Genomic DNA, 14,772 nt, shown 5'->3' on the forward strand with positions numbered 1-14,772 from the left:
ATTGGGCATTTGATTCACAGAGACCATAATACTCTTCCTCCATTTTACTCTTTGGCCAGAGTAAGTCTTCAAATATAGTTAATAGTGAACGTTAAATGCCTTATGTACTCCACAATAGAATAAAAAACTAGTGTATTATCATGATGTAAAAAGTAGGGTATTTCCGTATTGTTGACCCCAATGCTAGCCACTTTAAAGCCTCTTATCCATCCACTATGACTGGCTATCTATCCTTTGCATTCTGTTAAATCCTTCCATAATCAGTACAACCAGAAAGGGAGATAAGAGGATCATCTACCTTAAGGCCTATTTGTGAAGGAAAGAAGCTCACAAGAAAACCAACAACATATACCCAGTGAAATTACACTAAGTGGGGTCTGGGAGGGTAGAGTGTACGCAAACCTTACCACTACCTCGAGGAGGTAGAAAGGTTGTTTCTGAAAGACCCTCGGCTCAAGTGTATCAAATCCAAGTAAAATAAGTAGAAAACAATGAAGAAAGCATAGCCGTTAATAAGAAAAAGCAGTGTAAAGTTTACCGGAAAGGAACAATAACAACAACAAAATAGTGTGATAATCCAAACACAATACACGACATATGGCAAGAACTACAAGGGTACGACTAGCACTACGACAGACACTAACAAGTCTAAACCTATGCACAACAAGACAACACTTCACCCCTACTAACCTTCTACCCTAATACACGACTTCCTATTTAGAGTCCATGTCCTTGGTAATATGAAGTTGCACCATATCCTATGTAATCACCTCTCCCCAATACTTCTTCAGCCTACCTCATACCTCTCTGGGTACCTCCTACAACCAGTCTCCCGCACCTCCTCACTAGGGCGTCGCACACCTCCTTTACACATGCCCAAATCATCTCAGTCTCACTTCCCTCATCTTGTCTGCCACAAACTCCTACCTTTTCCCGAATAACCTCATTCTTAATCTTTTCTCTCCTAGTATGCCCGCACATCCATCTCAACATCCTCATCTGAAGCCCACAAGAAAACCATTAATCAAAATTGAGTATCTGACCGTGCTGATACAGAAGAACATCCATTTAAGGCATTTCCTACTGAATTCCATTTTAGAACATTGATTAGGAAATCCCAAATTCACACAATCATACGTTTTTTTCGATATACAACTTGGTGTTTATGCTCATTTCAAAAGTACCTTGTCTGTGAAAGTACTTCACTACTTCATGATGTTTTGATTGGGCAGCATGTTCGATAGAAACTAATGTAACTGCAAAAGCCCAGGCTTTATCATTTGCACAGATTTTAATGGTCTCTGCTACTTCTTATTCCTCGAAAGGACCTTCTAATTAGCTGTCTTCCTCTTTACTGATTGTTTGGACATGCATTCGTTCATGTTGAACCTTGGTCTCTATTTTTCATTCTCAGTCTACAAGTTCTGATAGAACGTCGTCTTCTGATGGCCTCTGGATCTTCCTCTGTTTCTCCATTAATATCCAACTTATCAATCATATTGTATCTGTGACAGCATTAGTCATTGTTTGGAATAACTTAAGGGTCGTTTGGTAGAGTGTATTGGAGAAAATAATGCTTGCATTAGCTTGGTGTATTACTAGTACCTTGTTTGGTACGTTTTTCTAACTTATTCATAATTGATGCTTGTATTAGTAATACACTCTATTGTGTACTGAAGAGTGTATTAATAATACCATGGATTTCGAAGCTTTAGTAATGCAATGGATTCTAATGCATGCATTAGCATTATTAAAGACACAATTGTCCCTCAAAAAAAATTTTAAATCCTTAAAACTATATTTGTGGAGGGTATTTTTGTAAACAAATATTTTTTTTAAAAAAAGTTATGCAATGTATAATATTTTTAGTACACCAAGCCAAACATTGCATAAAAAATCTCATCATCACTAATGCAAGCATAACTAATACACTATATTTTGCATTATTCTTATACACTCTACAACGACCACTTAGTGTCTTTGTCACCTTATTTCAGCTGAAGATTCCTAGATCTGTCTCCATACTAACTCCTCACATTTATTTACATCTTCAATTTCCATCAATACATTTAACATTTCGGATCAAATCCTCTTTAGTAAGTTGTTCCTGTATTTTATCCTACTGAAGCATTTCGTTTGTAACTCTTGATTTCTTCTGTCTAGACTGCCAAAGTTGTTGGTATCACACTCGACCTTCTTTGCTTTAAAGAATTCAGTTTCTTTAAGAGTAAAATCAGCCTTACCTGCCACCATAAAGGAGTCCCATCATTCTTTTATTTTCTCGTTAAAACCTTCAATGTCTAACCACCTACTTTTAAATTTGAAGTACGATCTATATTTACCCCTTAGCGTTCTGCCTGGAGGCAATCCTGAGAAGTGCAGACTACTTGATGTATCTAAACTCTTCATTCCATTATGCTGTGGAAATGAATCTGTCCATTCTTGGGGAACTATGATGATTGTTGTCCGTCACCCAACCCAAGTGTATAGTGGTGGATCAATGAACTCCAGAATCAAAATTAAGAAGAATATTTTTGATTTAGATATTAGGTGTTTGAGAGAGAACATGTTGTCATATTGTTAATATACAGGTTGAGGTCATGCTTAAACCTCTCACCACAATACTGACATTAACTTAAAACATAAAAGGGCCACTTTCAGTAGTCATGTTGAATATCTTTAAACACCTGTCTCTGTGAATGAAGAAAATAAAATTAAGATTTCTAAAGTTTGAGTACTGTTGTAGAGGACAAATGAATATTATGGTTGAGCTCAAAGGATCAGAAGAGTGATTTTGTCACCAGTTTCGATTTGCTGCAATGTTCAGAAAAGCCGACATAGAGTTGCTATGAGGAGGCCATTAATACTGATTATTTTTAAAAGCAAGGCTGTAGTTGAGAAAGTATGTATTAGCACATCTGATTTTTCTCTTGTTACCATTTGTAAGGGTAAATTAAGCTGTTAGAGATATATGCAGCTTATTTTGTTAAGAATTTTATGGTACAATTTTCTCTTTCTCTAACATGACTATTAAAAATGTTGTATCAAATTATGCTATCCTATGTATTTCATTCCTCATTATCAAGGTTTATTTCTTCCCCTGAAAAGACCCTCTATTTTCCTTTAACAACTAATTTTGTAATAGTTGGTATTCAAAAGTTCACATTATGACACATAACTTGAGTATTAGTGTAGTAATGTTTGTATGTAGTATATTGTTGGAAAAAAGGAAAAGGGGTGGCATCCATCGGTATTAGTGTAGGAATTTGACCTTGGAAATTTCATTACTTGATGGTATGTGAAAGACACATTTTTCATGGCATGAATCCATGGCCTCTTGAGTATAATGTTATACCACATTTCTCCATTGAAGATTTCAAACTGGTTTGTTTGAGCACGCCCTCAGCATCCATCGGTACTCACACTAACTTTTGGTGGGCTAACCATATCTTACTAACTAAAACATGTTATAACTAGTTAATTAATCATATTATCTAAACCGTTAAAGGAAGAAATAATAGTTGCAACTATAATAGATTAGAAGTGTGGAAATTTAAACTATTACATCTCTAAATTTCGAAAGTCATTGACAAGATTCTAACTAAAGTGTCAAAGAATAGTCATTAAACTAGATAAGTAAATAACAATGTCCGAGGAAAGTAGTCATCGATTATCAGATGACCTGTGGCAGCATGAATAGTAAAAGCTCACCCTTAGATCTGAAGTCTTGTAGCTGTTAAATATGAGGTTGGGTAGATGATTCTGGATCACAATCTGTACTCAAAAGGAAAGTGCAAGAGTAGCATAAGTACAAACATTATATACTGGTAGGCATTATATACTATTAAGGCCTAATTTGTTTGCACTTAATGGATGTCTGAATCTGAATGGTTCAGACATTAGACCATTAAGTGCGTTTGTTTTTTCAACTAAAAAATCTTTTAATGGGTCTGAAAAAGTCCAAATGAATCAGATTTGTTACAGAGTTTGTCTCATTTGTTTGCACTTAATGAAGGTCTGAATCTTAATCATTCAAATTCAGCCCATTAAATGTGTTTGGTTTTTAAGTCTAAATTTGAATGATTGCGATTTAACCTATTAAGTCCATTTGTTTCTTTTTTAAAAAAAAAATAAAAAATTAATGCGTCTTAATGAGTCTTATATAAAGAATACCACTATTTAAAGTAACCTTGCAGGGGTGCGTATAACATGTAAGATCTCAATACGAGAAAGAAATCAGACCTATAACCTCACTGCAGTGGCTTGTAGACTTGCTTTGCCGTGGAAAGCTCATGTGAAAACCTATTAGGACTGTGGGCCTTACCCGTCTACTACTCGACCTTAAGTAACTACAGTTAACTGAATGAATCAGATCTATAACGAAGTCTGAATACCATTCAGCCTCTATTAAAATAATAAGCGTTCTTTCATCAAAAAAATATCTTCTTCCTTGCTTCTCTTTTGGACAAGTTTCAAGTTTCTTCCTCTCTTTTCCAACCAAATACCATTTTTTTTTCTTTTGAATAAGTAAGTTTTCATAATCTTTTGCAAGTATTTATTTAATATTTTTAATATATACAATATTCTTGGGTGAATTGATATTTATGAAGAACTCTTCTTGTCACAATTCGTTTGTTGTCAAAACTTCTTTGGAAGATGTTATCATTGTTTCTTGAGAAAAAATGTTTGAGAAAACAAATAAATAATTTTTTTTGGGCGGGTTATAATCTTATTCTTGAAACAATTTTTTGGAAGAAGTTATCTTCAGTTTGGATTATAACTTTTATTGATATAGTGCTTAATTTCTATTTTTTTTTTAACAAAAAAAAATTATACATATTCGGATATTGAAAACTAACAATCTTAATGCTTAAATCTTCATGCATATAAATTACATCTCAATATTCAGATGTGCATTCTGGGTTTTCAAGAACGACGATTTGGAGAGCTATTTCATCAGTTTTAGGATTCTTTCTTGAACTCTTTTATTTCGATCTATTTATGATATTAAATTGTTGCTTGATCGAAATTACTATTATGAGTAGCTAATTTCCCTAGTTCTAGGGTTGTGGCTACAGGATGATTGTAACTTATTGAGTTTATACGGATTGCCGAATCTTTCTTATGTTTTTGTTTTTTCGTATTTCGTGCCTGATCACCATTGAAATACACATACTATCCGAATTGAACTCGGAAGAGGAATAAAAGGATAGAATGTGGGGCATGAGGAGCATGATTTTCTCTTAAGAATTAGAATTAATTTGTATTGGAAAATCGAGTTGTTCTAATCATAAGTCTTTGTGGGTAAGATACCCGGCTCTTAAAAAAGAGCCACTTTAATACGTGAACGACCACGTACACTGGGAACAACATAAGGGATACTTCTTTTAGATTTGATATTTCGGTGAACGAGTCTGTGGTAGGGGCTCTTTCTAGGTTCACCTGGGGGTTTCTGATGGAGTTGGGATTTGAGGAGGAGTCATTTCTGGAGGAGGTTGTGATATCTAGGGAAAGAACATAGGGTTGTTTTGGGTAAGTTCCACTGGAGCGAAGAAAGAGAGGTTTTGGGTTTGTCATTAGATTGAGGAGGGGATTGAAGTGGGTAGGAAGACCCCAATAATGTTGTTGCATGTTGTGATGCAACATTGGTGCAACTGCCGGAGCCAGGGGGTTCATGATATTGTTGATCCATAGGTGGTTCAGGTAATTTTCCATCACCAGCTTCATGCCCTCCGAGACTAGTTGGGAGAGAAAGTTTGGATTCTGGAGAATTATCATGACCTTCTGACCATTGAGGTCTATCGTGAAGAAGACAACTTAGACCTGGAGACCCAACTCTATCTAAGAGAAGGGGGTTGGTTTGGAGGGGAGAGCCTCGATAACATAGACCACCAGGGGGTTTGACATCAGTGGGAATGGTGTATTGTTGGAGCTGTCGTTCATATTCTTTTTGAGTAGCAGAAGTCTGTTCTTTTTCGTTTTGTTTAGAGGAAGCAGTAATATGGAGCTCATTTGAACTGGGAGGGAGACTTAAGAGTTTGCTCTAATGATTTATGAGATATATCTTGAGATATGTTATGCATGGGATTGGAGGGAGCAAGATAGGGTGAAAATGGGGGGGGGGGGGGGGGGGGGGGGGGGGGGGGGGGGGGGGGGGGGGGGGGGGGGGGGGGGGGGGCGTGAGGAGATTGCATGAAGGTACAGTTGTCTAATTGTATCTTGGGGTTCGCCAATTGTCGAGAAAAAAAAGAATCGTTATCAAAATTACCATGGTTACAACTATAGAATAGTTGCTATTACCAGTGATTTTCTTTTTACCACTTTCAAATTTACCCATAGATTTGGGGGAGTTACCATGAAAGGTGGCATTATGGGCAATAGGCCACTTTTCTCTGACACCTGTCGATGGGAGAATTTGCATATGAGGGACGGTGTTTGAGTGAGACTCAGAGTCCATCTCCACCAACTGGTTCTCCTCCAACAAAGATAAGGAGTTAAATTTATTAGCGAATTTAATGGAAAGAGGAGCAAAAGTATCAGACTTAATCACATTAATTGTTAGTTCTTCTCCCTGAAACAGAGGAGTTAATAGGATTTTTTTCTTGATTACTTGGATTGGCATCCCTGTTTCTAAAATTCACACTTGGGAATGAGCAGGGGAGGATGTACAGTGTTTCCAGGGGGTCATCCAACCCCCCTCGATAAAAAAATTACACTATATATATAAGATTGATTTTTTTATGTACATGTATATATTTAAAATTGAACCAGCTGAATATATATCAAAGGAGTAGCCCAACGGTTGAGGGGGTTCAAGATTTCGCTTAAGTGAGCTTTGGGTCGTGGGATCGATTCCAGGCAACAACATTTTTAATGTTGTTGTAATTTTTAGCGATTTTGTAGGCATCAATTTTAAGTGTTTTTTTTATTAAATATAGATAGACCAAACGACCCCGTTTTTAAAGTCATAACTAATTAAAAAATTTATATTTAAAATCTCTAATGGAAAAGTCAACAAATAAAAAAATTCCTCTTTTCTAGGGATTGCAATATTATATTTTCCCTATTCTTTCTCTTTCAATTTCAGCCTTCAGGTTTTGTTGCTGCTCGCTGGCCGCTGCTATAGTCCCGCCTTGTTGCTGCTGCTGCTTGCTACCGCTGGTGGAGGAGTGATGGTCCTTTGTGGATTAATTTCATTCTCTCCTTCAGGATCCATTTGTGATGGCAACCTCTGTAAGTTTTCTTTTTTTTTTTTTTCAGAATTCTATGCTTTGATTCAGGTATTTGTTGATGTGCTATTTTATTTAGCTGATTGAACTCGGATATTCACTTCTCTTAACAATTTTTTATTTTTCATATGAAAATTTCAATTATATTCACTGATTATGAAAGTTATAATTTTACTTTTTTGGGCTTATTTGTTGATTTTAAGATGTCCATTACGTGTTTGATGAAATGTCAAAAAGATTTGCCAACTTTCTTATTTTCTTTTTCTGATTTTGGGTTTGAATAGATACAATGTTGCACTCATTTAACAATACATTAAGAAGAATTTGGTTGCTAGATAGATTAAAATAAAACCAAAGTAGGATTATCTTTGCCTTCTTCTAAAGTTTGGTATCCAGGAGAGGCACCATTCTCATTTGCATTGGTATCATAAAAATTTTAATATTGTGTTGACTCTAAATTCTGAATTCACCTCTCTCTAAATATATATAATTTCCTATTTAAAATTAAGAGTAAGTTGAAGTATTGATTAACTATTTTATACCTCTTGGGAATGGTGTCGTAAACCTGGACTAATAACACTTAACATTTTTTGGTGTTGGGGTGAATTTGATATTCTTTGATGTTCTTATCAAAAGAAACTACAAGATTTTGAAGCCTTATTTAAGAGTAAAGCCACGTGTTTGGCATATTTGTTTTTGTGCCCTGAGATTTTTGACAGAAATAGATGGAAGGAGGAATCTTGCAACTTTCTAAATAGTGTAAGGATATTTTTTGTGCAATGAGATAATACAAGGATGTACCTTATATTTAGGCCATAGTTAAGGGATGAATTTAGCCCAAAACTCGACATTCAACATCTGCTCAGTGGATATTAACTTTTATTTATGAGATTCAAAACTTTGTTCATTGTCTATAATTTTGTTTTGGTCCTTATTGCATATTTAATTTTTGTAAGTTCTGACTAAATTTTTATTTTACGATTCAGTCTCAATATTCAGTGAAGAAGTATTTTACAGAAGTACCGAAATCAACTTTAGCCTCTCAAAGTCATAGTCAATCTAATAAAAAAGAAAATACTAATCATTCAGAAGTGTCGTTAGATTTTTCTCAAGAATTTGATTTGAGTTCTTTAAAGTTTGATCCTAGTGAAAAAATATCAATATTGAACTATCATCCAAACCACTGTGATGTTATTAGAAGAGCATACCTTTTGAATGGTCCTTGTCAATCTTGTTTTGCGGTGCAAGAGTATCCTCAAACAGATATTTTTGGATCAATGCGTCATTTTAATCATGAATGATTTGATGATATATATCATGATTGGTTGGAGTATAGTGTTAGTAAAGATGCAGTCTATTGTTTGTATTGCTATCTTTTTAAAGATCATAACACTAATCAAAGAGGAGGGAAGACATTTTCAACCATAGGGTTTAAGAGTTGGAACAAAAAGGGTGGTCTTGACAAACATATTGGTCTACCGAATAACATACATAATCAGTCAAAAAAGAAATGTCAAGATTTACTACAACAACGACGGTCTATTCAATTTGCATTTGAGAGGCAATGTAATCAACTCAAACATGGATATTATATGCGCTTAAGTGCGTCGGTTGATGTAGTAAGACTTCTCATAAGTCGGAAATTTGCATTTCGAGGTCATGATGAATCTAAATCATCACTTAGTAGGGGTAACTTTCTTGAAATTCTCTCATGGTATGCAAAAAAATGTGATAAAATTCGTGATTATGTTTTGAAACATGCTTCTGTAAATGATCAAATGACTTCTCCAATGATTCAAAAAGATATTGTGAGTGCATGTAAGATAGAGATCGTTAAAGCTATTCTTGAGGAATTAAATGGTGACTACTTTGCTTTACTAGTTGATGAATCCTTTGATGTGTCACGCAAGGAGCAAATGGCAATCATATTTCGTTATATTGATAGAATGAAATTTGTAATGGAGCGACTTATTGACATTGTTTATGTTGAAGATACTAGTGCTTCATCTTTAAAGGAGGCATTTTTTAATTTACTTGCTCAACATTCTTTGAGTCCATCAAGTGTGCGTGGACAATGTTACGATGGGGCAAGTAATATGCAAGGTGAGATCAATGGCCTTAAAATGTTGATTAGTCGAGAAAGTAAATCGGCTCATTCAATCCATTGCTTTGCTCATCAACATCAACTAACTCTTGTTGGGTCTCTAAAAAGTGTGTTGAAGTGGGAAAACTTGTAGTATTGATCTCAAATATTTTTAATGTATGGGGATCTTCTTTTAAGCGTATGGATAATTTACGAGATTCTCAAAAATCAACAATTCAAATGACATTAGATATGGGTGAACTTACAACCGGTAGGGGTTTGAATCAACAACTTGGTCTTTCAAGAGCCTGTGATACTCGTTGGGAATCTCATTAGAAATCCTTTAACAATTTTATTATTATGTTTGGCTCTATTCTTGAGATTCTTGAATCACTTGCTCTTGATGCAAGGAGTATGGATGAAAGAGCCAAGGCAATGGGACATATTGAAGCTTGTCAAACATTTGAGATTGCATTTATGTTGCATTTGATGAGAGATGTCTTAGCAATCACAAATGAGCTTAATAAATGCTTACTAAAAAAGAGGAAGATATTGCAAATGTCATGCTACTTGTTGAAGTAGCAAAGAGAAGGTTGCAAGTCTTAAGAGATGATGAATGGGATTTTCTTATTGCCAAGGTATCTACATTTTGTATCAAACATGATGTTGTGAAACCTAACTTTGAGGAGCCATATGTTAGCTCTTTAAGATTCCGGCGGAAACTTGCTAACTACACAATCTTACATCATTATTGTGTTGAAGTGTTTTGCAACATCATTGATTGGCAACTTCAAGAACTTAATGATCGTTCTGATGAGGTGACTATCGATTTGCTCCATGGAATTGCTTGCTTGAATCCAATTAACTCATTTTCAAGTTTTGACATAAGAAAAGTAATGAAAATGGCTGAATTATATCCAGATGACTTTGATCAATCCAATATGAGAATTCTTGAGAATCAACTTGCAAGTTACATTGTTGATGTTTGTGATGTTGATGAAAGGTTCTCCGATCTAAATGAGCTTTGTGATCTTTCCAAAAGATTAGTTCAGACAAAGAAACATTCAAATTATCCTCTTGTATTTCGCTTAGTGAAACTTACTCTACTTTTACCAGTTGCCACTGCCTCCGTTGAAAGAGTTTTTTCGGCAATGAAGTTTATCAAGAATGACCTGTGGAGTCAAATGAGTGATGATTTTTTTAAGTGGTTGTTTGGTGCCTCATTTAGAAAAATATGTATTTGATAAGATTACTAATGATGTTATTATTAAGACATTTCAAGATATGAAACCTCGTAGAATACAATTGTAAAAATGTATGTAGCTGTATTTTCAAATGTAAAACTATGTTTTGATAGGTTTATCCGCATGTTTGGTTTCTTAACCTCCCTTCAAGGTTGTGTAGTTTTGTAATGTAATGAAGTCATTTTATGCCAAAAAGAATTTTTGTGAAGAAATAGTAATTTCGCTTAGATTTGTGTTTTTTGTTAGTCTTTCTAATATTAAATTTGTGCTTGCTCTCCATTGGCACTCTCAGGAGCCAGAGAGAATTTTGATGGAATTGAAGAACTTGTAGAACTTTTTGAATGAGTTGTGTTACTTTATTATCATTTTATAGATATGCACTTTAAATTTGTTTCTTAAGATAAGTTGTAATTGTAAGAAAATTTTTGAACTTAGGATCTTTTTTTATCAACCCGTTTGTTAATCAATCCGTTCATATATGACCCGACCCGTTTATTTATGGATAATATTAGCTTGTTTAATTATTTTTTTTGAACCTTCTTGATAGAATTCCTGCCTCCGCCATTGGGAGTGTGGATAAGTCAGCTCCATTAATGATATTTCTTCTTCAATTCTTACCTTGACCTTTCCTGACAAAATTAATAGTATGCCATTCTTCCTTAGTTGTTACTGTGAAAATTTTAGGATTATCATTAGGAGAGTTGGTGTGACCAATCCGATCGCAGAATTTGCACAGAAGGTCCTTTCCTTCCTATTTGATGACTTGTTTATAATTACTTATCTGGATATGAGATTTGACTGGCTGGTCTAGCGCAATTTCTAGAGTTGCACTTGTACAAGCGTCCACTTTCAGCAATTTGCCAATTGAGTTGCCAATCTTTTGCAGTATAGAAATTGTGGAAGACGGAGCCACATAGCTGAGGGGTAGCAGTGTTTGGCATAAAATTTGGGACCCATAGAAAAAGTAACCATTGATGAACCATGGCCGATTATAGAGAATTTTTTCTTGATTTTCCTTTCGTGTTAATTTTACTATGAAATATTCATGTCCCAAGTCAATGAGTGGAAATTGTTCAGATAACTTCCACATGGATTGGATTTTAGACTTTAAGTATTGATGAAGGATTTTCTTACCCAATAACTTACTGATAATGGATGATTCCCAAGGAGCATACATCCGTTGTTTATCCGCCTCCGTAAGAGTAATGATGTCGGAATCACCATCAGGTTGTTTGGGGTTATAAACAAGTGAATCCATTAAGTTTATCAAGTAGAGTATCCTTATAATAAAGGGAAGATTGATTATTAATTTTTTTTCACTAGAGGGTTTGGAGGTTTAGGTGGTGGTTTGGTGTCCAGAATATTTTTATCAATATCTATATCCATCAGAAAAGGGAACCAACCTAGAGAGAAGGAATATTTTATAACTATAAACTCTTTGTTTATTTTCATCCATAAATTATTTTATTTTTAATTAATTCAAAATATAAACCAACACAATATTCTATATGCTAAATAATTTAAAAAACTAATAACCTTATATAGACTCGAAAATCAAAATATAACGGGAGGAACAAAAGAATAAAAATTATGAAAGTTTAAATTTCATACACGTAAAAAATATCAAGTAGATTTAATACCAACTGATACTTTAGGATAAAAATAGATGAGATGCAACAAATCATCAAAACAATAAATTTTCCAAACCTTCTCATAATTCATAATTCCCAAATAAAGGCGGTTTTGAAAAATATTAAAGTATTTGATAATATAAAGTTTATCAGGTCGAAAGAAAATATTAACACAATTTCATCTCTTATTTTTTTAAAAAAATAGTCCGTACTCCTCTATTTCAATTAATTTTATTTGATATAGATTAAGAATATATATATATATATATATATATATATATATATATATATCAGCTCGTTGATGTGGCATGCCTCAATGATCAATATCACTATTTATCTATTATCTCGTAATTTTCAATTTTTCCCTTCATTTTTTATTCAAAAATCTGTTAAAATAATTATTATCTTCCTTCATTATGAGCATTTATAACAGTTATTCTTCCTTCCAAAAGAAATTGTGCAGTGTAATGGCTATTAAATTGCAATAACTACAAAAGAAACATTAATTTGATTATGTATTTATTAAAAAAATAACCAAAATATGAATGTTAATTTGATTATATATTTATAATAAAATTAACATTAAACTTAAAAAGGAACGTCAATAACTTTAAAAAGAAATGTTAAATTGATTATAAATTTTGAATTAATCAAGCATTAACTTAAAAATGGAACGCCTGATATCATACCCTTTTGAACGGTTTCATTCTATTGTTGCTTGTGATTCGAAGAGTAGATTTGTGCTCAGCTGGATTTGTTGGACCATTTGGGAAGTTGGTCAGTCTGGTTCAAAACATTCGTTCCGCGACGTGAGATTCCAGCTTAAAACTTTGAAACTATACCAAATCATACTCGTTAACTGAAGCATGGAGGAGAAGAGCCGGAAAAAACCCCTCTTTTCAAAAGGTGAATAACTTGAAAAGGAACATGAATTTTGCTTAATTAAATTTGATTAAATTACTGCTAAATTGGTAACTAAAATTATTCCAAAAATAACTGATTGACAAAACATAAGTACTAATTATGAGGTTTTAATTTTCCTTAATTGTGAAATTAATGATTATATTGTTTATTCAAATTATAATTCTTCCTTTCAGTTTTATTCCATCAACCTTCTTTTTTTCAATTTGTAGTTACAATGGCTTTTACTATGTAGTAATAATCTATGAGTAATTATATTCTAATTAATCTTGTGTCTTTTCATATTCTATATTTTTGTATTATATATATAGATTGGAAGTGTTTTTTTTTTTTCATGTTTTAGCTTGCTTGCTCTATTTTACTTTTAATTGGATTGTTAGTCTGACATACTTTTCTTCTTTTTTTCCAGTGTTGGTCATTACTGATAGAGATGGTTTGATGATAAGGAATAAAATTTGAAGAATTTGAAATGCAATTTATTTCAAGAAAAATGGTGAATTGATTAATCTGAATATACTTTTTTATTGAAGAAAAGGTCTATACTTGCTTACTCTATGTTGCTTTTAATTGAATTGTTAGTCTGACATACTCTTCTTTTCTTTCTTTTGTTTTTAGTGTTGGTCATTACTAATAGAGATGGTTTGATGATAAGGAATAAGGTTTGAAGAATCTGGAATGCAATTTATTTCAAGAAAAATGGTGAATTGATTAATCTAAATATACTTTTCTATTTAAGAAAAGATATATATATATATATATATATATATATATATATCTTATATCATACTGTTATAATGCTAAATGTATAGACATGTTGAAATCTATATATATAAAAGGGAAAGGGTCAAATATGCTCCTAAACTATTCGAAAACGTCTAGATATACCCTCTGTTTAAAGTTTGGCACACTTGTGCCCTCGCCGTCCAACTTTTGGCATAGATAAGCCCTTACACTCTATCCCACCCATCCCCCCAAAAAAATTTAAGTTTGTTTTTAAAAAATATTTTAAACTTCAAAATTTCATTTTTTCACTCTTACCCTCAACACCCTCCCACCCACCACCTACCAACCCCCCACCCCCCAAAAAAAATTTAAGTTTGTTTTTNAAAAAAAATTAAGTTTTTTTTTAAAAATATTTTCAATTTCAAAATTTTATTTTTCACCCCGATCCTCGACCCCATCCCCCCAAAACAATAATTGAGTTTGTTTTTAAAAAATATTATCAACTTCAAAATTTCATTTTTTCCACATCTACACTTCCAGCCCCACACCCTTCAAAATAAAAATTAAGTTCGTTTTTTAAAAATATTTTCTACTTCNATTTTCTACTCTAGTAAAAATAAAAGATATTTCTCAAAAACATTTTTCATTCATAAATCAAACACTAAAAAACTTTTTCGGAAAATATTTTTACTCACCAACCAAACATAAGAAAATAAGTCAAAAATCAACTTGTTTTCCAGGAAAACATTTTCCTTCATACCAAACACACCCGTAAAGTCATCCTTTCCATTGAAGAACTATATTTGTGTTCTAATTGCCAGTTTTGTTAGCATGCCTGGTTGATGTTTCAAATTCCAACTAACACTTGTAAACTTATTAAACAGCTTTCTTTTTCGAGAATAATTATTTCCTACAGATGTGGAAATCATTATTGAACTAGC

The 14,772-nt window shown here is 33.3% G+C and overlaps 2 protein-coding genes across 8 annotated transcripts in view; both read left to right on the forward strand.

Annotated features, from left to right (window-relative positions):
* LOC125844020 (uncharacterized) overlaps positions 1-3,095 on the forward strand; it is a 9,314-nt gene extending 6,219 nt beyond the window's left edge. For 4 of the 7 annotated variants that reach the window (XR_007444101.1, XR_007444100.1, XM_049523244.1 and 1 more), the window contains one exon: positions 2,747-3,095. The gene's annotated coding sequence lies outside the window, so the exon portion shown is untranslated. The remainder of the gene's footprint in view (positions 1-2,746) is intronic. The other 3 variants (XR_007444103.1, XM_049523243.1, XR_007444104.1) reach the window with 2 other exon arrangements.
* Positions 3,096-9,007: 5,912 nt separating this feature from the next.
* Positions 9,008-10,556, forward strand: LOC125845891 (uncharacterized). Its single transcript, XM_049525382.1, has 2 exons — positions 9,008-9,332; positions 9,856-10,556. Exons 1-2 carry the CDS (start codon positions 9,008-9,010, stop codon positions 10,554-10,556), a joined length of 1,026 nt encoding a protein of 341 aa, XP_049381339.1.
* The last annotated feature ends 4,216 nt before the right edge of the window (positions 10,557-14,772 follow it).

This window comes from Solanum stenotomum, chromosome 11 (genome assembly GCF_019186545.1).
Source record: "Solanum stenotomum isolate F172 chromosome 11, ASM1918654v1, whole genome shotgun sequence".
Lineage (NCBI taxonomy): Eukaryota > Viridiplantae > Streptophyta > Magnoliopsida > Solanales > Solanaceae > Solanum > Solanum stenotomum.

What these genes read in the sequence shown, in the direction of transcription:
- LOC125845891 (XM_049525382.1), top strand. Translation starts at nt 9,008, where the DNA reads ATGACTTCTCCAATGATTCAAAAAGATATTGTGAGTGCATGTAAGATA. An exon ending in TGGGGCAAGTAATATGCAAG is followed by an intron (nt 9,333 to 9,855) that starts GTGAGATCAATG and finishes TTACTAAAAAAG; the next exon opens with AGGAAGATATTGCAAATGTC.